The 21736-nt window shown below is 34.6% G+C and overlaps 3 protein-coding genes across 4 annotated transcripts in view; 2 read left to right on the forward strand and 1 right to left on the reverse strand.

Moving 5' to 3' along the window:
- The window catches only part of LOC119834811 (nuclear receptor-binding protein homolog), a 52516-nt gene extending 51166 nt beyond the window's left edge, over positions 1-1350 (forward strand). Inside the window, exons 9-10 of the mRNA XM_038359322.1 lie at positions 892-1035; positions 1174-1350. Of these exons, the coding sequence (XP_038215250.1) occupies positions 892-1035; positions 1174-1350 (321 nt within the window). The remainder of the gene's footprint in view (positions 1-891; positions 1036-1173) is intronic.
- A 4937-nt stretch (positions 1351-6287) lies between these two features.
- LOC119835281 (putative uncharacterized protein DDB_G0282133) lies at positions 6288-14287 on the reverse strand. Of its 2 annotated transcripts, none has more exons than XM_038360011.1 (3): positions 14118-14287; positions 8799-11982; positions 6288-8620 (listed from the first exon to the last, which is right to left on the reverse strand). In XM_038360011.1, the coding sequence occupies exons 1-3, from the start codon at positions 14138-14140 to the stop codon at positions 6815-6817; spliced, it is 5013 nt and encodes a 1670-aa protein (XP_038215939.1). In that variant the 5' UTR covers positions 14141-14287; the 3' UTR covers positions 6288-6814. The 2 variants fall into 2 exon arrangements, with proteins under 2 accessions (XP_038215939.1, XP_038215940.1); XM_038360012.1 differs by lacking the exon at positions 14118-14287 and adding an exon at positions 12162-12311.
- Positions 14288-16469: 2182 nt separating this feature from the next.
- LOC119835009 (lymphokine-activated killer T-cell-originated protein kinase homolog) lies at positions 16470-18758 on the forward strand. The gene is made up of 5 exons (XM_038359588.1): positions 16470-16698; positions 16823-17118; positions 17409-17604; positions 17863-18054; positions 18403-18758. Exons 1-5 carry the CDS (start codon positions 16587-16589, stop codon positions 18549-18551), a joined length of 945 nt encoding a protein of 314 aa, XP_038215516.1. The 5' UTR covers positions 16470-16586; the 3' UTR covers positions 18552-18758.
- The last annotated feature ends 2978 nt before the right edge of the window (positions 18759-21736 follow it).

Consider the following 21736-nt stretch of genomic DNA (forward strand, 5'->3'; position numbering starts at 1 on the left):
CCGCACACCCGCACCCGCACCACACCCGCACACGCACCACACAGTAAACTGTTCACTCAAATCTTCCATCAAAAGTTGAATAAAGTAATAAAACTGTTAAATTCGTACAATTATATGAGTAGAAACTAAAACCTATTAGTAAGTTGATATAACCGTTCCGAGAAGACATCCTAGGAAATCATTAGCCTTCCTGGCATATCCAGGTATCCTATATATTTTCTTATCAAATATAGTAAGTAATATAATAAGGAATAAAATATACATTGTACATTCTGCTAAAAGATATAAAACCTATTAAGGCTTCAACAGCGGGCCAAAGTTTGCCGTGATCATAAACAATTATTTAATAGTTGAAAAATTTTCAAAAATTTTCTTAGTTTATTTGCTTATAAAAAAGAAATTATAAAAGACACGATTGATACAAAGTTTCTTAGTTTGTTTGCTTGTAAAAAAATGACACAAAGCTGCGATAAGATGCATATTTGCCTTTTGATTATATTTGCCTCTAATTGTATCTAATTGTATTTCGCTTTTTTTGCTAAATATGTTGCACTCTTAAAATATTCATTTTATTTAATAAAATATATCATTATTAAAGGTGTGTTGGAAAATGAAATAAAACCAAAATTAATATCAGCGATCAACCACGACCTACCCAGGTTGTCCGCAAACACTTCGTAAGATAAACACTATATTTTTTACATCAATTACACTTTCGAATAATGATATATTATTTGTACGGATTTAAGTCTTTTGGCATATTCATCTGTTTAAATACAATCTCCTAACATTATACAGTAACACCAGTGCTGGGTTTTGTTAATTTGTACAGATTTTTTTTTTGTTGTGTGAAAACTATTCCACAAGAGACCAAATTGTAACATTTAATAGCACGGTAACGCACAACCGTTCCAGATGACGATCCTGCTGCGCATGGACGACAAGATGAACCGGCAGCTCACGTGCGCCGTCTCGCGCCGCGACTCCGCGCACGCGCTCGCGCACGAGCTCGTGCAGCTCGGCTTCATACACGAGGTCAGACGCGCAAGCACACACACGCGCACACACACACACAAGCGGCCTGAAAGCGCAGTACTTTTGGCGCCATGATAATACACACACATACACACGCACGCGCATTAACAATGTATGTATGATGTGTCATGTTTGCAGGCGGACCGCGACAAGATCTGCCGGCTGATGGAGGAGTCGTTCCGCAGCAGCTTCGGCTCGCCGGCCGCGCCCTCGCCCTCCCCGTCCGCGTCGCCCGGCCCCCCCGCCGCCGCCCCCGCGCCCGCCCCCGCCCCCGCCGCGCTGGCGCACCGCGCGCCGCAGCACGTGGCCAGCTAGTGACGCCCCCGCCCCCGCCCCCGCACGCCCCGCATACCCCCCGCGCCGCGTGTCCGTCTCCGCCTCTACTGCTGCCCCCTGTTTCTGCTCTTGTAACGAGCTGACTCGTCTCCTCCTTACAGTAGCGTTGAACGGTTCATTTCGGGGGCTAAAAATCTTCAAAATTTATATTGAATTTGGGATACGCTTCAAATTCGTAAAAATAATGAATCGTTTCACGGTACAGCAGGGATGATAGAGTAAGCGACCTGGGTTACCGACATTCTGAGCTCTTAGCATACAATCAATTGTCAATAATGATTTGGATTGTCCAACTTTAGTACTGAATTGTATTAATTCTGTTTATTATGTTTCTAATAAAAAATATGTAAAAGTATGTTGTCACTGTTAAAAAAACTAAATTTTCATTGTTATTTTGTATTTACTGAATGGTAACCCAACAAAGTTAACCCTGACAATCCATACAATAAATATTACGTAATTCAAAGGAGAACTAATTCAGCTTATAATAATTGAATGATGTGATAGTCAGGTTATCTTTGTACAACGCTTATCTTTCAAAATATTAAATTTTAATCCTAATTTGTTGTATGTTACTGTAATAGTACAAACCACATCAATAATATTGTGTATACTGCTATTATTTTCTTGGCTATTACAAATTTTACCGATCGGTTTAGCATCAGTAACCCTTTAAAACGCAATGCGAGCGGACACGTGCGTTACACACATCAAATTATTTGGTAGCTCGTTAAATTAATGTTCGAGTCTAGCATTGAAACGATTGCATACCAAAATATAAAGTAATGGTCCCAAAGTTACACCTTGGGGGACACCAATAGTATTTCGGTTACATTTTGTTTCATTCACATCTCACAAGCTTGTAAATTTTATAAATAGCGTATGTCGGTCGTGTAATTTAATCAGTTAAGTTAAGTCAGTGTCAATTTAAATTTTTATCGAAAAAATTGTTGATGCAGTATATCTTAATGTATATTCAAAATCGCTGACTCCTAAAAAAAAAACACTTGTATAATTATTTCCGATGCACATAGCTTTTAACGATGTATTGAAGTGTTTTATAGTCATCTAGAAACGGGCCCGAATTTGTACTGGACCATAAGTTAAACCTAAACGCAGTCAAATCGCTCCCGTGTATCTTAGTGTAAGTAGGTAGCGTAAGATGGAAACTCTCCGCCGAGAGATTGACCTTTATTTTTGCATACGAATGGAGTATCGAATCGGCGTTTCGCAGCGCGTTCGCTGCTAGTGAAATTGGATGAAAGTCGCAATTGATATTGGAAAATTAAAAAAAAAATGATAGCTGTAATTAACGTGCATTTGAACGTTTGTATAGAGTGGGGATGCAAGAGTGCAATAAGTCTGCGGGGCAGCTCAGCAGCAGTCCGCTAGTCGAATGAATCTGTCGTTTGTTTGGATTCGATCCGCTTCCGTACATCCTTCCCGTCCAAGGGAATCTGTAATTAACTCGGTTCGGCTCGCGCAGTGCGAGCGCCGAGAACACTTAGCGTTTAGGGATCTGTATGAATGTGTATAAACGAGATGATATTTAAAAATTATTTAAACGATAACTTTAACGATAGTAATATGTATAGTGAGGCTTCCTCTTAGAGCTTTATGGATATGGTTATGTAAGTATACGGAAAAAATGAACATACTCACTTCGTGTTAAGGTTAAATTTGTACTGAGATGACGTCGTACATTGAGTTGCAAGTTGTAAAATTTATTTTCGTATTCAATTTCTACGGCCTTTCGATCTTGTGACATGTTACAGCTAGATTGTTGGTTTTCATAGATGGTTGAAATTGTAACTCCACCTTCGGTCACGGCCGAGTGGCCGCCCGTTCCTTTTCATTCTTTATCGTTGTACCTTTTTTTATCTATCTTTGTAATTAACTGGTTTCCAATAAATTACAATTTGACAAGTTAATTGATCGAACAACACCTTTCCGTCTATGTTTCCGCCGTTCGGTGTGTTTTCGTTTTTGTTTATTAAAAAGTGTTTCCTTTACGTTTCGATTATACGTAATTGCATTGGTGCTACTATTCTGCCCTTCGTTTTAAATTTCACGAGCGCTGGATCGTTGAGGTGCTGGCAAAGTTCCCTCTTTCTCCGAAATCCTGAGCTTTTGCGGTGCCAAAATCGGGTGCCAATTTATTCATATCGATTGGTTATTATTTAACATTATCTCTAATACATCAGCTTTTCTCAGTTCTCTTTTCGCATCTGTCGATTTTTTTTTCGCAATATCAATATCTACATTTATTTGATGTTTCCTTGTGGTATCAGGCCGAGGTGTAGACAAATTCTACGTCTCCATAATGTTATGTATTGACGGTGTGTGAGTGTGGGCTGTGTCGGGAGATGTTAGTTGTAGTGAAACGAAAGACTGGCTAATGTTACGTAAGGTTTTGGACGGACACGCCCCTGCTTGCCTTCGATAAATCTATTTATCTCACAATGAGGCTCATTTTAAGACAGGAGCTTGGATATTTATTCACGTGAATATTGCAAAAGCTTATAACTCGAAATAAGAAAAAATGCATTTGTGTTAATAAAGGGAGCTTCCCTTATAATATTAAGGATGACACATAGATCACTAAAAAAGCCAAATTATCAAAGGCAAGCACGAGCGAAACCAGGAGGCAGGTGTCTAGCGAGTGATGTGACGTGCCCCGTGTAAATATTCGCTTTTAGTGTAAAATTATACTTAAATGAATATATTATTATACGTACCTACGAGTTGAGGCCGGCGCTTCGAGTCCTATGTAATCCGATTGCTTTAATATTGTTTATCCTATTTTTATTAGCCGTTTTATTCATTATATTCCATCTAGTTTTTAACGTCTCATGTTGATTCTACGCGATCAAATTTTTTAACTATAGCATGACATATAACAATTTTTTCTTTTTTCTGTATTAAACACACTAGCTCGATTTTTATTTTGAATCAAAATCACACAGCGTACCTTAAAAATCATTGAATCATCGTTGTCATGACAACTGCATGATTAATTTGATCGCGCATTGCCACCGCAATGGAAGTTAGCATTTCGTGTTGCCATCACAGTTCCTAGCCACGTGGTCGGTTGGAGGGCGACCAGCTCGCTCGTCCGGGCAGTCCACAAGGATCGATGGTGATTTCACTTCGTCACTTGTCTCATTTCGAGTCTTCATCATTTATCATATCTGTAGCAATTGTGAAGTTGTGTCCATAAAATTTTATCATATATAACATAACTGCAATGATTATTGAATGATTATTTTCAATTCATATTCCCGACAATATTGACAACACTAGAGTGTAAGGTGTGTAAGGGCATAGGAAGTAACGGACCAGCAGTAACCCTAGGTCACGTTATCGAGTTAGGTCAATGATAAATCTAGACTGCTAAGTAGCGTTGAATTACTTGAAAATGTTCTATATTGTAATACGTTTTAGATCTTAACGCTATGACGCATTTTGTTATTGGTGACTGGCATTCTTTTTTAAATGTTTTTTTTTGGAATTGACGTTTTTACGTTACAAGTGGGATAGCTTAAATATGACCCTTTTGCTAAAACAGATAAAGAATATTTAAGAAACAATGCAGAGTCATGTTGTAATAGTTTGTAATCAGTCTAGTTAATAAAAGACCCCGCTTATTGTATCTGTATAAACTGAGAAATGTTCCTTTATCACAAATTTTTGTAACGTTTTTACTGTATGATATGCGTTCGGATGAAGTTTTTTTAAAAACATATGTAATGGCATCGTTCCGAGCTTTGTTTATATTTTCTGAACACATGTTGATTTGTTTCGCCGTTGTATATAATTCGTGTTCGATTTTTGTTTTACCCAAAGAGCTATGTGTTCACGTATGAAATTTTTTTCTTTTTTATTTTTTATTATTTCTTATAATTTGTAATTTATTTATTGGACCCAGATTTGCATTTGCACTCGTTTAGTTAAGCTCTCGTTGTCGAGTGTAGTCCCGCTATACGGATAACATTATTATGCTCAAAGTGACGTCTAACAGATTCTGATCGATCAATCGAGTGATGTTTGAATACTATTCTAAAATAAAATGTCAATAAAGTGGTATTTTAAAAGTCATTTTTGTGTTTCATTTGATTATTTACCTGGTGGTGTTATCGTTGTCGAAATGTTATTTAAATGCTTGAATGCGAATAAAAACTAGGCATGAAATGTTTGATATCAATTAGTAAAGGCTGTATAAGTAATTCGTACGGAAACAATTAGTTACGGATGATATAATTCCGCACAAAAGTAATGTGATTGAGATTTATGTTTAAGTTTTAGAACCCACACCAAGATGGCGCTGTTTTGTCAGTGTTAATTGCGCTCGGGTGATAAAACTTCTACAAAAAGAGGTCAGTAACGAACAGTGGGATCAACTATCAAGTAACAATCTATCTATCAAACAATAAGATTGAAAACCTTCATTTTAACGAACGTCGGTGGAAATACCATTAAATAATACTAATTACTATGAGTGTACAGAACAGGTAATAAAATGAATAAAAAATATAGTCTAAAGGTTTTAATTCACTCTGCAATAAGTTTCATACTATTATACTTACTTTTTATTTGTCTTTTTAAATACCCTACGCTATTATGAAAATCACATGAATGCTCTTGGTAATCAACAAGTAGATATCAAGTGGCTAGATCGATATCTAACAAGGAATAATTGAAAACCGATTATGTAAACGTCCCAAAATTTTGATGAACCACTTGATTTCTTTAGATTTATCAGTATCTAGGATTAAACCAAACTGAGACAAGGGCATGATGAGATATACATCTAACAAAATGTCAGAAAATATTATCTAGAGAAGACACTTGAACGTTAAATTCCTAGGAATTTAAACCTGGTAATAAAACCATAATAAAAAAAAATTGAAACAAAACTTTGTACAACATATTTATTCTTATCACAAAGACACATAACACAACCATTTCAATATTGGCCCTACCTTTCAAATTGCTACAATATTCAAATAACTGAACTGACACGCGCGTGAATAATGATCACAGAAAGTTCTCGTATAACAGACATCGATTTTATGAATACAATTCCTTAAAAGAATCTTTAAAAGTTTTACATAACAATAAATCTTTGGCTCAAACATACGACATAATTGATTAATCGAAATTTTATTATATAACAACCAATTTAACATGTAGTAACGATAATTATATCAATAACTACAAAAGTTAATTAATGTGAAGGATTAACTTATAACACACTTGGTTGGCAGCGTTTTTCATAATGTACCTACACATCGCCGTCGAAATGGTATTAACGGTTCCGCTTGACTACCAATAACGCACTGTTGCAACACGGTCTCTGCTTGCTTTATTGCAGATAATTCATCGCCTAACCTAACTTAACTTAAACTACATTTATTATTTACATAATATGTCCGAATAGGATTTACAACTGGTATTGGTATGGAAGCGTGACTGACTTAGGATCTAATTCTTCTTTCTCTTCCTGCTCCGGCACGTAATAGTGCAGCTCATACGCAGGGGAAAGTTCGACGGTGGAGTTGTTCTCACAGTCGCCGTCGGGTCGAGTCAAAAGTCTGCTCAAGTAAGCCCTTGACGAAGCGACATCTCTGCCGTGCTCTCCGTGTAATTCGCTGTGGATAATACTGTTGTTATACAACAGCGGTAAATTCGATTTAAATCGTTCGCTATTTTCGTTGAAATTGTGCACAAATCGTTGCAACACGTCTTTTTTGTAATCAGTATCATAGTCGTAATTTTCGGGAACATCTGGCTTTGTCTTTGCTTTTGGTATGAAAGCATCATTCAATGTAACACCTTGAGTTGGAATTTTCGTATATTGAATGTAATCCGCGTTTTTATCTTCCTCGTGATCTTTAGCCACGGCATTTAAAAAGTCTCTGTAATGCTTTATGACGTCTGAAGCCTTGTTGAAGCTACCATCGTCAGTAACGAACGTATACGCATCTTTGCCTGCAGTTATTTCAGGAGCGGGCGTTATGTAGGCATCATTCTCATATTGGATCGGTTTGGTTGTAAATGAATTTCCAAAAGTACTTTTTAAAGTTGGTGTAAACATATGTTCCTTTCGGGCTTTCGGTAGAGAGGTTGTTTTCTTTGGATATGATACTGGTAGAACATTGGTTGGCGGAGCGGTATCCGTATAGGCATTCATCTTATGGTTGAAATCGTCATAACCCTTGTTGTTATACATAGCCTTCTGCGTAGTTAAAGGTGGGAAATATTGAACAGTAGGTTTTCTATCATCATGCCTGTTATGAGTATATCTGTTGTTAGTTACCGGCCAAGAAGGAGGAGTATTAACCTCTGGGGTGTTCTGGATCGGGACGGTAAACTTTTTTAAGTCTATTTTGGCCAATGTCAGGTAGTCCGCGTCATCTTCATCTGAGGAATCGTAGTATTCAGCAACATTAAACACTTTCTTTGTTTTCTCAGTTGTAGCTTTTGGTTTGGCAGTCGTGGTATCGATACGTGCCTTCACGGTAGTAGGAACTTGAGTAGTTCTTGTTGTGGTAGCTTGGGTACTTGTGGTAGTCGTGGGTTTCGGTGTTGTGGTCGTAATTTCCGTTGTTAGCAATGTTGTGGATTTCCTGTATGATTCCGTAGAGACAGATGAGTAGTTTTCGTTTGATAAAACGTTTTCTTTTGAATTTCCATCTTCATAGTCATTATAATAAACATTGCCATATGCATCTGTCTTCTTCTTCTTAGTTTTTCTCATCTCAGCAATTTTTTCCAATCTCTCTCTCAGATCAGGCGTCTCGTTTTTATTTGATCGTTCCAGCAGATTGTTCCATTCCGTCTCAGTCTTATTTTTTAAGACTTGAGTGAAAGGTTTTGAGGAGTTCTTCGGATTGAAAACAATTCCCAGAGAACTTAGGCTCTCATTTCGCCAACTGTTATCATCGGGATCTCTAACAAAAGTTTTAGGCGGTTGCACTTCTATTTTTTTCGGGGGCTTATAGTTTGGACTTACGGGATATAAAATTGTAGTTTTCAACTTCTCTAGTATACTCAATGGCTTAACACTTAATTTTTCATCACTTGTATCTTTCATAACTGGCTTACTAACTTCATAGATTTTAACAGGAATCGTAGTTTGCGGCATTGTAGTAGTTTCAATAGAATCTCCTTGGTATCTTCCTTTATTTTCCTCATAATTATTAATCATCTCTTCTTTTAAGAATTCTTCTCTTATATCATCTTCATTCTGAAAAAATGTAAATATCGTAAAATTTTAGAGTAGGTAAAGCAACACAAAAGTAATAATTTATTTCTGATTGTTCAAAATACGTTAATGATATCTCAAAAACTTATGTTTAATTATTTCATTACATTTCAAAGACGAGTTCGTCTCCTTTATATAATAAAAAATGGATTACACTTACCATTTGTATAAAAGTTTCTGATTCTTTAACATTAATTTTTTTATTTCCATAATCATCATTTGCTGTCGTACGTTCCTCAGACAATGTGGGATAAGGTTGAAATGTAGTTTGTTTTTCGAACTTATTTCCCTCCTTTCGCTCTTCAACTTTATCGTCTTTAAAGACAATTCTATTATCTTGAATTTTAACATCCGGAGATATTGCGACTTTAGATTGCGAATCCTTTTGCGTTGCTAGATAAACATTATAATTTTCTTTGATTTTTAATTCTTCACTTAAGTCAGGATTAACAACAGTTGTTATTTTATAAGGTTCATTGGGTTCTAAATTTTCCTGTGTCGTTTCCATGTCGTTAAACTTAAAGTCAGACGGATACTTCACTGCCACAATGTTTTGCTGTTCTGTCTGTTTGGTTTTAGAAGTAAAACTCTCGTTTTCAATTACAGCTGGGCCCTGTGTCTCAGTTTCATCCTCTTCCTCTATAGTTGATAGGAACTTTTTGGTATATTCATCTAACATAGGCGCTTTATTAGACTGTTTATATTCACTTTCTTCATTTTTATTTTCATTATATTCTTCTTGAATTGGGGTTTGAGTTGGTATGTTGCTTACTGTTTCTATATCAATTTTTAATGTACTCTTATTAATTTCTGCATTTTTCTCTTCGATTTGTTTTTGACTTACCGTGTCTATTTTATCAGGTGACTGGAATTTTCGGTTGTCATTTTCCCTTTCATTATCATTTCTTGATTGAGAACGAATTCTTTCACTTTCTCTATTTTTAGAATTTTGATTCCTTCTGTTAGAATTAGTTGATTCTTCCTCATTTCTTGACCGAGAACGAAATTTAGATTCGTCTTTATCATTCATTATCTTTTCAGAGCTTTTATTGTCCCGACTTTTTTCCTGCTTTATATTTTCTAGATTTTCGTTTCTTCTGCTATCTCTATTTTCATTTCTTGAACTTTCTTTTCTTCTGCTGTTGTTATTAGATGTTTCATCTTCATTTCGTGAACGAGAGCGCGATCTAGATTCATCTTTCTCAATCATTATCTTCTCAGAACTTTTATTATCACGAATCCTTTCTTCTATATTTTTCTCAAACTTTTCATTTCTTCTGTTGTTATCTCTATCCCTAGAAAATTCTTTGCTTCTACTATTACTTTTTGAAGACTCTTCTTCGTTTCTTGAACGAGAACGAGAACGAGATCTAGATTCGTCTTTATCGTTCATTATCTTTTCAGAACTTTTATTATCACGATGTCTTTCTTCCTTATTTTTGTCAGGCCTTTCACTTCTTCTGTTGTTATTTCTGTCTTCGTTTTTAGAATTTTCTTGCCTTCTGTTATAGTCAGATGTTTCGTCTTCTTCTCTGGGACGAGATCGAGACCTGGATTCATATTTTTCATTCATAATTTTCTCAGAATTCCTATTATTATGATTTCTTTCTTCTTTATCTCTTTCCGATTTTTCACTTCGTTGGTCGTTATCTCTTACCTTTTCATTTCTTATTCGGGATCGATATCTGTCGTCATTTTTGTCATTTACCGGTTTTTCTAAGTTTTGATTTTCACGATTTCTGTATTCACCTTTACTGTTGTTTCTTCTGTCATTATCTCTGTCTTTTGACTGTCCTTTTTCATTTCTTTGGCGTGATCGAGATTGATCATAATCCTCTTTAGAATCGATTTTCCATATATTTACAACTTGTTCTTTTTTTTCTTCATTTTGTTTAAAATTTTCCGTGTTGATTTCTTTTTTATTGCTTTCGGGTGTAGTTTCTTTAGCATCCTTTGATTGGAAGTAATTTATGTTTTTTAAATCTTCATCGTCATTTTTGTTGTCATCAAAATCTTTAGTTGTAGATTCTGTTATGTTTATGTTATCTTTTCTTTCTTGTTTTTGGTCAAAATCTTGCCACTCTTTCAATATTTGCTGATCAGTCTTTGAACCATTTCTATCACGGGAATTTTCTTTTACATCACCTTTCATATCATCGTGGATGCCTTGTTCTTTACTCTCGTTGTTATTTTTCAAATCCACAGAGGAATCTTCCCTATTATTATCATTTTGTTCCTTATCACTTATAGAAATTTTGTTTTTATCATCAGCATCCTTATTTTTTGTGTTAATTTCCTCTTGGCTCTCTGGGATAGTTTTAATATCAGCTTTATCTTTCTTGCGATCATTATTATTCTTATCATCGTCATTCCTAAATCTAAAACGGATTCTTCCTTGTTTTTCAGCAGAATTATCTTCTTTGTTTCGATATCTTGAACCAATACGCCAACTTAATTTTCTATTCTTTGGGCGCTGGGTGCTTAGTTCCTGTGAACCATCCTTTTTATCGTCATTATCTTCAAATAAAGATTTTAAAGAGAAATCTAAAAATCCACCCCGTTTGGACTCAACTGTGGCAGGTATTTCTTTAGCAGTAGTGGTCGGTGTGTTTTGTTGTATTTGACCAAGGTTGTCGTTCACTGATTGATCTGTTACCTCCTTGCTAGAAGTTGTGTCGTTTTGAGCATCGGATTTGAAGAATGAAAGAAAACTTTTTATCTGGTTTAGGGATGGTATATCTCCTGTCTTAGAATCTTGTAATGGATGACCCGTTTCGTCTGTAATCATTTCTTCAGATCTATTTTCTGACATTTTATGATCACTATGGAGGTTGTTTATGGGCTTTCTATTAATGATTGTATATTTCTTCCAAGATGGAAAATACTTTTCCTCTGATGAAGTATGATTCTGTGATATATGCCCATATTTTTCGAATGTACTTTTATTAATTTCATCATCATTTATTTTTGATGTTGTAGTGAAAGCTCCATTGTTTTCATTTGCCTCGGGGCTATCAGAATTTATTTCTTGCGCAGTCGAAGATTCTCCCGTCGCAAAGTCTAAACTTTTCGATGTACCTGAACTGTTTTCAGGCGTTTGATCATTACCAGTTGTCACAGGTATACTAAAGACTTCTTTTGTCTCAGTTTCACTTGTTAGGAGCCTATCAGAAACTTCAAGTTCATTCGGCCGCGTTAAATCATCCCTAACTTCTAATCTTATACTTTCTTCTTGATCAAGGTCTACAAAAGTGTCGTGAAAATCTCCTGGCCGACTAATTGTAAACGTATCTGCAGGTGTGTCAATGAGAGTCAAAACAATGGCCAAGCTTAACGCGAATAACCTGAAACAAACATAATTGAAGTATTAAATAACAATAGGAAACAGTTGAAAAATATTCAAGTAAAAGATCCTAGGTTTTTCTTTCGTTATAATTCATTGTATACACAAAACAATTTTTTTACCGAAAATAATTAGAAAAATAAATGTAATTATAACAATTAGTATGAATATCAATATTACATATTTGTATGATTAGTTGTTTCTATCAACCATTACGCAAGTGGTAAATACAAGCAGGTACACTGGTTTGGATGGTCACGCGAAGTCGTGGAGCATCGCTTGCAGGATGGCTCTTTCTAAGGCACGCACGTCAATACAATATCAATGTTTTCATACACAGTAAAAACTTAACGAAGTTTTTCCCACTTATTATTCAATTGTTCAAACGGATATTATAAAAATAAAGACGATTACCGAACAATCGACTATTATTTTTAAACATACCGACCTTTATATAAGATAAATTCCATTGTTATACTTATTTCACTTAACTTCTAGGATATCATCGACCGGTGTTTATAAAATAGCATTCGCTTCATTTCCTGATCTATATTAATCGTTGTTACACATGTTCAATGAAATTGTGTTTTGTCTTAGACGTTGATGTCAGCACGTCTTTGAATATTATAACATTAAGCATTAAACCTCTACCGTGGCTTGATCTTACTTGGTTACTTTTCCATATGCCAGGAATGTTCGTATATCAAGTAGGTAGCTATCAACTTGTTAAATAAGTGAAAAATAAACAGAACGGAAAACACTACCTCAGTAGGTATCATATAAATTATTCTACAGACTACATCTTGTGGTATCATGGAAAGTATGAGCCCAGTCAAATATCGTTGAAAAAGATAGTCTAATACTTAATTTATCGAATAAAAAAAAAATCCGAAACAGAAATAAATCCTGTATATATACGCGTATATATTATTTATAGAGTACGCACGTTATTTTCCGTATCAGTTAGTAAGTTACAAAAATATGTAAAAAGCACTCAGAACTTTTTTATCAAAGTACCTAAATGTACGCGTACATTAAAAATTAACAATAAAGTAATGGAACGTAAAACAAGGACGAAGTGGCTGAGGTTAACTGAAGCTGAGAAAATTCGAGCGGGTGACTTTTCCACTTATTGTCATCAAATGTAAATCCTTGCATCCTCCTACATCCTTTTAACCTATAAATACTTTAAAACTCCTAATACTTTAATCCTCTTAATAAAAGGTGTGATATAAAGAACCGGGGTGGGAGCCTGCATAATTGACCTCCACGCAACTCTTAATAATAAGTGGGCTTAATGTTTCAAATATTTGTTAAAAAGAAAAGAAAAGATTATGGGCACATTTCAATTCCCTAGAGTGTATATTATATGGAAGTTATTTTATAATGAATATATACACTAGTACGTAGTAGACAAGTAGCCTATGTGTTATTTATATGCAGGCTATAATCTATCTCTGTACCAAATTTCATACGATACGCTATTTTTGATACAATACGATCAGCTGTTTTTGTGTGAAAGAGTAACATCCATCCATACTTATAAGTTTTCTTATTTATTACACTAGTAGGAAATTTGACATTTAGCTTTAGATTTGTCGTTTTATTTATTTGTTAATTAGCTATGTTTAATGATTTGAATTTACATTTGTCTTTAAAACTAAAAACTGTCATTTAGTTATTTTTGTCAGTGTTATTGTTACAAACGCAATGCATGACAAAGCATACGAGGCTACAGAACCGGCTAATCTACTTAAAATAATTAGAGAATAACATTCATTCAAGCACATACATAATATAACTAAAGTCACAGCTCTTTAATTATGCCACTTGTAATAATTTCAACCACGAAATAATAGACAATTTTACGTAAACATCCGATTTGCATTATTTACTTCGCAAACTAATCATTATGATCACGAATTAATTTTAAAACGGCTCATTGAGGTTACTAGATTTTCATAATTAACTCGAATTGTTCGCCAGGTCAAGTAATTTAATAATAAAATAATAACAATTAAAACGTTTCCGTTATTTTGAAAATTCAAATTTATTCTCTAATCGATTCGCATTTAAAAAAAGCAGTTGTTATGTAGTCATTAGATGCACGAATCACTGAAACGCACTAATTCTTACCTGAAAGTATTACACAGTGACATCTTAATGCAGTTGCATCACTCGCACATGGCAACACGCGCGCACGCCGCGATCGCCCTGTGATAACTGCGATTTTTCGCGATATTGATGATTATCTGTGTCGAACACAGAACTTCCTTCCATTGAGTAACACAACTTCAATATCAAGAGCCCAAACTTCGGCTGTTAACCTTCAAACGTTTGTTTAGTTTCCCTCCAAACCTGCACTCGGATTAGGGCTATTATTTGTAGGCGCAGGAAGATGTAGATTAAATAACGTTATTTAATGCAATTAATGATATTTATTGATTGTATCATCCTCTGAATGCGCAAAGTTAATCAGCATATGTCTTTGTAATATTTTTAAAGAAATCGCATCCCAATGTCGCAATTTTTATAAGGTATTATAGTTTATGCAATTTAATCATTAATTATTAAATAAATTTATAATCTAATCGGTATTACCGAACCTATTCCTAATTATATAACTTAGACATCATTGGGATATGGAAAATGAAGAATATACAATTTTTTTATGAGTAAACTAGCTGACCCGGAATCCGCAGTTCTGCCGTACATTTATCAATGAGGAGTATTATAGATGTTGGCCGATTCTTTTGACCTACCTTAAATGCACACAAAATTTAATGAGCATCGATCCAGCCGATTCAGAGTAGTTTGGTAACTAACGTGGTGACACGAGAATTTTGTTTATATAAAGATGCCGATGGTTAGGATCTGTTATAGACTTAATTCTATACGTTAAATTTATTTTGTACAAAAAATGTGAATAATAGCAACTTAAGATTCTTCTAGCATAAAAAAAACTAAGTAGATTCTTCATAAAATAATTACAATACTTCCCTCGACTTAACTCGGTATATTTTTATTGAAGTGTACCAAATACCAATTTTCTTGGGGTAACTATTTAGTTATCTGTGCTAAAACTAGGATACCTACACAGCTAGCCTCTAATTCAAGGTGGCGGTGTTACACGTAAGGTTAATAAATCTTATAACTAATGTAGCAATAAATAGATCAAGGCAATAAATGTAGAGCTGTAATAATATACTTTTGGTATTTCCTTGTGCATTAAATATATTTACGATATCTACATGGGTTCAATCTGCGGCAAAACACACAACTTCATCCTAAACGCCAAAACGTAAGCGAAAAACTACGCATATTATTTGAGCACGCTTAGGCACGAAGTGGGCTAGCTCGCTCCGGGGAAGGTACTACACTCACACAGAAGATCGGCGTCAAATAGTAGCGAATACTAATCGGTGAGTGGGGGGAGCGGAAGGGATATGTCCTTTCTTTATCCCACACCATTTATAGTAGGCATTCCATGTGTAGAGGTGTAAGGTTTGTCAAAGTTGTGTCTAATCTTGTATCTCTATAAATAAATATGGGCGGCAGCACACAATAAAAAAAAAATTAAAAAAATAGTGCTTACCATTAGGCTATTCGCCAGCTCCTTTGGCGACGATTAGATAAAATAAAAAATAAATCGCCTAAGACGATTTTGAAAAATTATAAGTAGTGATAACAATGGCGAGGTGCAACGAGTTATAACTAGAGAGGATGGGTTTTCATTTTTTATTAAAACTTATATTCATAATTATTAAAGTTATGCAACGTTTTAAATTAGACGCGTTAATAAATAAATACAGGTAGCTTATTAAAAAACTGATTTGTATTACTTGCTCTATTACAGAGTATGCGTAAGGAAATTATTCAATCCTGGCGATCTAAATCATAATATGATAATAAAATTAACCCAATATGATAAATTAAAATTAATTGATCATATTGCAAGAACCATAAGATTATAGCTAACTATTCTAACTGGCCAGTTATTCTGTCGACAAATCGTGATCCGTAATATTTGCTCATATTTAATTGCATTGTATTATTTCAAGATGTACTTTTCCAAAATAAAACAATTTTAAATGCACCTCCCGTAAAATCCTCCCGCAATATATTAGAGTAAGATGAAATTTTCTCGCCTATGTTTTTCACAGATATAACATGAAAAACCGCGCCACCTCGTAACGAAGGTATGAACCACGGAAAACAACACTTAGGTTTTATATTCCGTGGTATGAACTAGAGAGGTCATGACGTAAAAAAAAGTCAAAGTTGCCTCCTTCCACCTGTGAATTAAACCCAAAAAATTATGACGAAGGATTTAATAAATGAACATTTGTGATTGAGTTTGAGTTAAAGGACAGTAGTAAAGTGTACTGTTTACACATGCGTATCCAATTATCATATAAATGGACAAATGCTATTCGCGTTTGTGTAAATGCACCATTAGACATGATTTTGACAGATGCTGACTGACGTATTTCGCGTACTGTCCATTAAGAGTTTTGAAAACGATAAACAATTAACAAACTGAGTAACAGCTTACAAGTTTTCCAAAGATTTTTTTTATCATAATTCATAATCGCCCTTATCAAAATGTCTGAGTTCAAAACGCCAGTGAAAAGCAAATTATTGAGTGATGGTGCTGAAAAAAGAGAAATAACAATTCCTCCATCGCCTTTCCTGAACAGACTTGGTTATGGAACTGGTAAATACAATTTTTGATTTTGTTTTTTTATTAACAAGAACAATATTTTAGTATAAATTAACAGTAATGCTCAACTGCCGATGGTGCGTGGTATTTAAATTTTTTTTTTTTTTCTATTTGTAAGGCGTCTCTGTAATGCAACTGGTGCGATCACCAAAAGCCGGTCAGATAAGATCACCGTGGGCATTGAAGATGTTAAATAAGCGCGTTAAACCCAACAAAGTTTACACAGAAAGGCTCCAGGCTGAAGCTGAGTTATTACAAAAAATGTCACATCCCAACATTGTGGGTTTTCGAGCCTTTAGCAAAACTAAGATCCTGTACTTGGGTATGGAGGCCTGTGATCTCTCCTTAGGAGATATGATTGAAAGAAGAGTTGAAGATGGTTTGGAAGCATTTCCACCAAATAATATTATAAAGGTACTTACTAATTGCTTAAATTGTCATTTTTTTATATTACATAAATTTAATGATTTTCAAATATCACTCATATAAGTCCTGGTTTTATCCACACTGAACTTTATTTTTATAAATAGGTGTTAAATATGTTATGATAAATTATTAATATGGTGTGTTAAGGTAATTGTCCCCTTCTTTACATCCAGCCAGTGGTTTTTTTGTTTGTTATCCTTTTTGCTGTAATAATATCAAACTTATTTACCAATTTCATTTATTGAAAAGAATGTCATTTCAAATAAAATGCTTTCCAGGTAGCATTAGACATAGGCAGTGCATTAGACTACCTTCACACAAAGATGCAGATCCTCCACGGAGACATGAAATCTTACAATATATTGGTGAATGGGGCCTTTGTGGTGTGCAAGCTGTGTGACTTTGGAGTGACACTACCGCTCAATGAGAATGGAGTTTTTGACAAGGAGAATGCTGGCAAGAAAGTGTATTATGGTGAGTAATATTATTTGAAACAACTTTCTATGAAATAGTTAAATGTGACTCTTTAAATAAAATATGGTATAATGGAATTAATTTGTTGCTTGTGAATGAGAATAATTAGTTCTAGGAGTGTATTTAAGATTTTTTTCTGTAAAGTTTTTAATGTAAGGAATCGGCTAACTTGTTCATGAGCATCATATTTAAATATAAGATCTAATGTCAAGAGGAATGAAATAAATCATTGTGTAATATAGCTTATATTTATTTCAGGTACGGAAGCATGGAGTGCTCCAGAAGTGTTGGAAGGTGATGAGATCAGCAGCAAAACAGATATCTGGCCGCTCGGGCTTACTCTGTGGGAGATGATGTCGCTGCATCCGCCTCACACACAGATTGATGAGAATTTTGATGAAAGCCTGGAGTTTGATGATAGCTATGTGGATAATAATTTTGAATTGTACGGTGAGTATAGACATTGGACACTTTTTTTTATGGCAGAGCAAGCAAGGGTGCAGCTGGGTCACCTGATGTTAAGTGGTCACCAACACTAATGAACACTTGTAACAGAAGAGATGTCACAGGTGTTTTGCCAGCCTTTATTTGACATATACACTCTTTTCTTGAAGACCCCAATGTTGTCATTATTTGGGATATGTCCCCTATATTTCTATTAATTCATTAAAATCTCTCTTGTATCTGAATAAATATAAAAAAAAAATAATGAACAGGATCCATTTATAATCCACATCCTAGGTAGATATACTTAAACGTTTGAATATCCCAAACTATTATTGTTTTTCGTGGTTAAAGGTACTCGGCCAGCGATTCCAGCAACAGTATCTGTAGAGGAGTACAGTGAGCCAATCTCACTATTCCAAGCTTGTACAGAGACGGAGCCATCTCGCAGACCCTCAGCAGGACAACTGGCTTCTATAGCTGGGACTATGGTGTGCAAGTAATTGTTAATCGATTTGATGATGATGATAAGGCTTGGTGCTCTGGACGTCTTCTGTGAAATACTGGGAAAAAAGTACCCTTTCTTTTAACTCAGTTAAATTTTTGTCCCGCTTAGATGTGATTGACAGGTATTCAACATGTTGTAGAAAGTTATTAGCAATATTGGTGATGATAAATTTTCAAAGATTAGAAAAAGAATTCTCAATTATAAAGCACTAGCAAACGCGGCGAACTCCGTTTCGCCACCAGATGGCTTCGTTTTTCCCGCTTTTCTGTTAAAATTTTTCCTGAATTTTCTTTGCTATAAACCTCACGGAGCCCGAGACCTTTCCAATGAATGCAAAACCGTGGAAATCAGTTCATGCTATCTGGAGTTATAGCGTCAGGAAGGAAAACCCGACTCATTTTTATATAGTAGATTTGAATGCTATAATATAAAAAAATATTAAAATAATAAAATTAAATATTGGTGATCTCAAATATCTCTAAATCTTGCTAAATCTCTTAAAATCTGATTTGAATTTTACATCCTGTACTATGCATCACCGTTACCTTGTTTTATAAATTGCTCATTTGGATAATAGGGATTTACATATATACTACCTGACTCCTAACGCTGATCTGCCTTATTCTTATCATTTAGGGTTATAAAAAATAGATAGTGGCTGATTCTCAGACCTAGACCTACCCAATATGCACACAAAATTTCATTTAAATCGGTATACCCGTTTTGGAGGAGTAAGGTAACTGACATTGTGACACGAGAATTTTATATATAAGACAGAATCAAAGGGAAGATATTGTGACAAAAATAAAACATCCAACAACTTTAAAAACAACTTATATTTAAGTAACATAAATAAAAATTCAACAATCTTAACCTAAGTATACAACTCGTATATGTACTAATATGAGATTATACATTGATGAGTTGGTTAGTTTGAGCGGTGAGAGATTATTTGAGATTCGTTACAACAGATTATGACTAGTATTATAGTTGATAGGATTATTGCTAAAGTTGATCTTCCTGTATACAATTATACAATGCAATTATGTAAGTGTTGCCATATTTTTTATCTGGAAAGTGATATAAGGGCTGCTGGCCATTAAGTATTTATCTTAACATTCCATTATAAAAAAGGTTTCATACATTTAAAATCTCCTTTTATCCCCTCTATCACTTTCACAGATAATTAATCTTATGAATCATAGTATATAGTTGTGTGGAGTATGACAAAATATATTTTACTATACTTGTGAGGTACATGTAAGGCGAATAGACTAAGCTACAAGTGATATTATATATTATATACAAAATAGTTTTTATCTTGACACTGTCATAAGTTTAAAATTTAATGTATGTTACAAAAGTGGTATATAACTTATTTTTTCCAGAAACCAAACTCAGACCTTGTCGGTTCTATATAACTACAGTAAAAGCTATCTGATTAATTATTGATTTCATATATCTTGTTAAAATGATTGGTTTACTGATGATGTTTGTTTATTTTCTATACAATACACAAAACATTTTTAAATATTGGATAAAAATTGGTTGAAATAATGACAATTCTTACACATTATGTATCAATGACCGCCTCCTTGGTACAGTGGTAAACGCGTGAGCGTAGAACCGAGGGGTCCTGGGTTCGATTCCCGTGGGGACTATAAAATGTCTCGGTCTGGCAGGACACAGAAGGCTGATCACCTACTTGTCCATAAAGAAAATCGATCATTGAAACAGATGTATATCATCTGCCCCATACCCCAGTAGGGGACACGGGGACACAACTTCACTTATGTATCAAGTGATTCATACAGTGAAAAGCTTAATGAATTAAAACTAAAGCTATTCGCTATACACTGGACAGGACGCTTATATCCTAGGAACCTTGGTATCCCTGTTATTTGATTAATAAATAAGCTTATAAGTTTCATTAAATGAAGGTAACCAATGGAGAATTCATATTTAAAACAAAATGTTATTGTGCTTATAAAAATGACTGAAGCTTACATATGATTGTTTTTAAGTCTATATTTGGGTGTAATAAATATTTTTACAACTTTTTCAATATCTTTCATTTGATTTCATATTTCCCATATTGATCAAAATGAGGTTTTAATGACGGCGATATAAATGTAGAAATTTTGAAAGAATAGAAAAAAATAGAAAAAATTCGATCACGAGGCAGGATTCGAACCTGCGTATCTTGCCTAACCGTAGCAACGCCTAGCCTCTCGGCCACCCGTGATCCTGCCACAGTAAATATAAATGTAGTAAATTTAATTTAATGAATACAATTATTACACAAATGATGTAACTTACAGTCAGCATGGCTATGTATGTTATTGTACAATGTGTAATTTGTTTCTTTTGTGATTTTATTTATTTTTTTTTTTTGTTTTCCCTATAAAAATGTTTTAAGCAAATCAACTGCTAAATAAATCTCTCCCTTATTACGTCAATGTGAGATAACGTTAACACAACATGATATAAGGTGGATAGAATAATTAGAAACCATTGCATCATAGAAATATTGTGACTATGTAAAATAGCTGAAATATGTCTGTATCACGTTAAGTGCGTTTGGCTGCGGATAGTTACTTGTACTGTGACAATAGTATTTATTGTAGTGTAAATGATATGAATATAATTGTAGAAATTGAAAGCAACTTAGTTGATTATAACCACAGTATATTATGAGTTCTGATTATTCTGAGAGAGGATAATTAAGAGTTGTGTAGAATTGTAGTTATGTCATATTTGGGTGTGGGGTTAATTTGAACGTGGTGTAATGTGACAAATAAATACGCGTATATATACTACTTTTATGAGTGAAAGTCAGTCAATCTGCACTTCATATGGAGCTATGAATATTCTGGAAGTTATGTTGGTTAGTTAGGTAGTTGGGTGATGATGATAATGGAGAGGTGTAGGACGCGTGAGGGGGCGTGAATTTGTATATAAAAACATATACAGGTGCACACTATTATCACAAGTGCAAGTTAGGTGCACCACCACGTTCACGTCGCAGTGGTTATGTGTGAGGCGGGGGGCGATGGGGGCCAATTTTTTGTGATTCTAGAAAACGGGAGAGGGGGTGGTTATGGACGATTTTTTTTGATTCTAGAAATGGGGGGTTGGGTAAATTTTTAAATGACTGGAGGGGGTGGGGTGTGCGCAAGC

Source organism: Zerene cesonia, chromosome 20 (assembly GCF_012273895.1).
Source record: "Zerene cesonia ecotype Mississippi chromosome 20, Zerene_cesonia_1.1, whole genome shotgun sequence".
NCBI lineage: Eukaryota > Metazoa > Arthropoda > Insecta > Lepidoptera > Pieridae > Zerene > Zerene cesonia.

Excerpts from the sequence above, each read along its gene's own strand:
- LOC119835009 (XM_038359588.1), top strand. The coding sequence starts at position 16,587 with ATGTCTGAGTTCAAAACGCCAGTGAAAAGCAAATTATTGAGTGATGGT. Across the intron at positions 17,119-17,408 it reads CACCAAATAATATTATAAAG|GTAGCATTAGACATAGGCAG; the intron begins GTACTTACTAAT and ends AATGCTTTCCAG. Across the intron at positions 17,605-17,862 it reads TGGCAAGAAAGTGTATTATG|GTACGGAAGCATGGAGTGCT; the intron begins GTGAGTAATATT and ends TATTTATTTCAG.
- LOC119835281 (XM_038360011.1), bottom strand. The coding sequence starts at position 14,140 with ATGTCACTGTGTAATACTTTCAG. Across the intron at positions 11,983-14,117 it reads TCACTGTGTAATACTTTCAG|GTTATTCGCGTTAAGCTTGG; the intron begins GTAAGAATTAGT and ends TGTTTGTTTCAG. Across the intron at positions 8,621-8,798 it reads CAGAAACTTTTATACAAATG|AATGAAGATGATATAAGAGA; the intron begins GTAAGTGTAATC and ends ACATTTTTTCAG.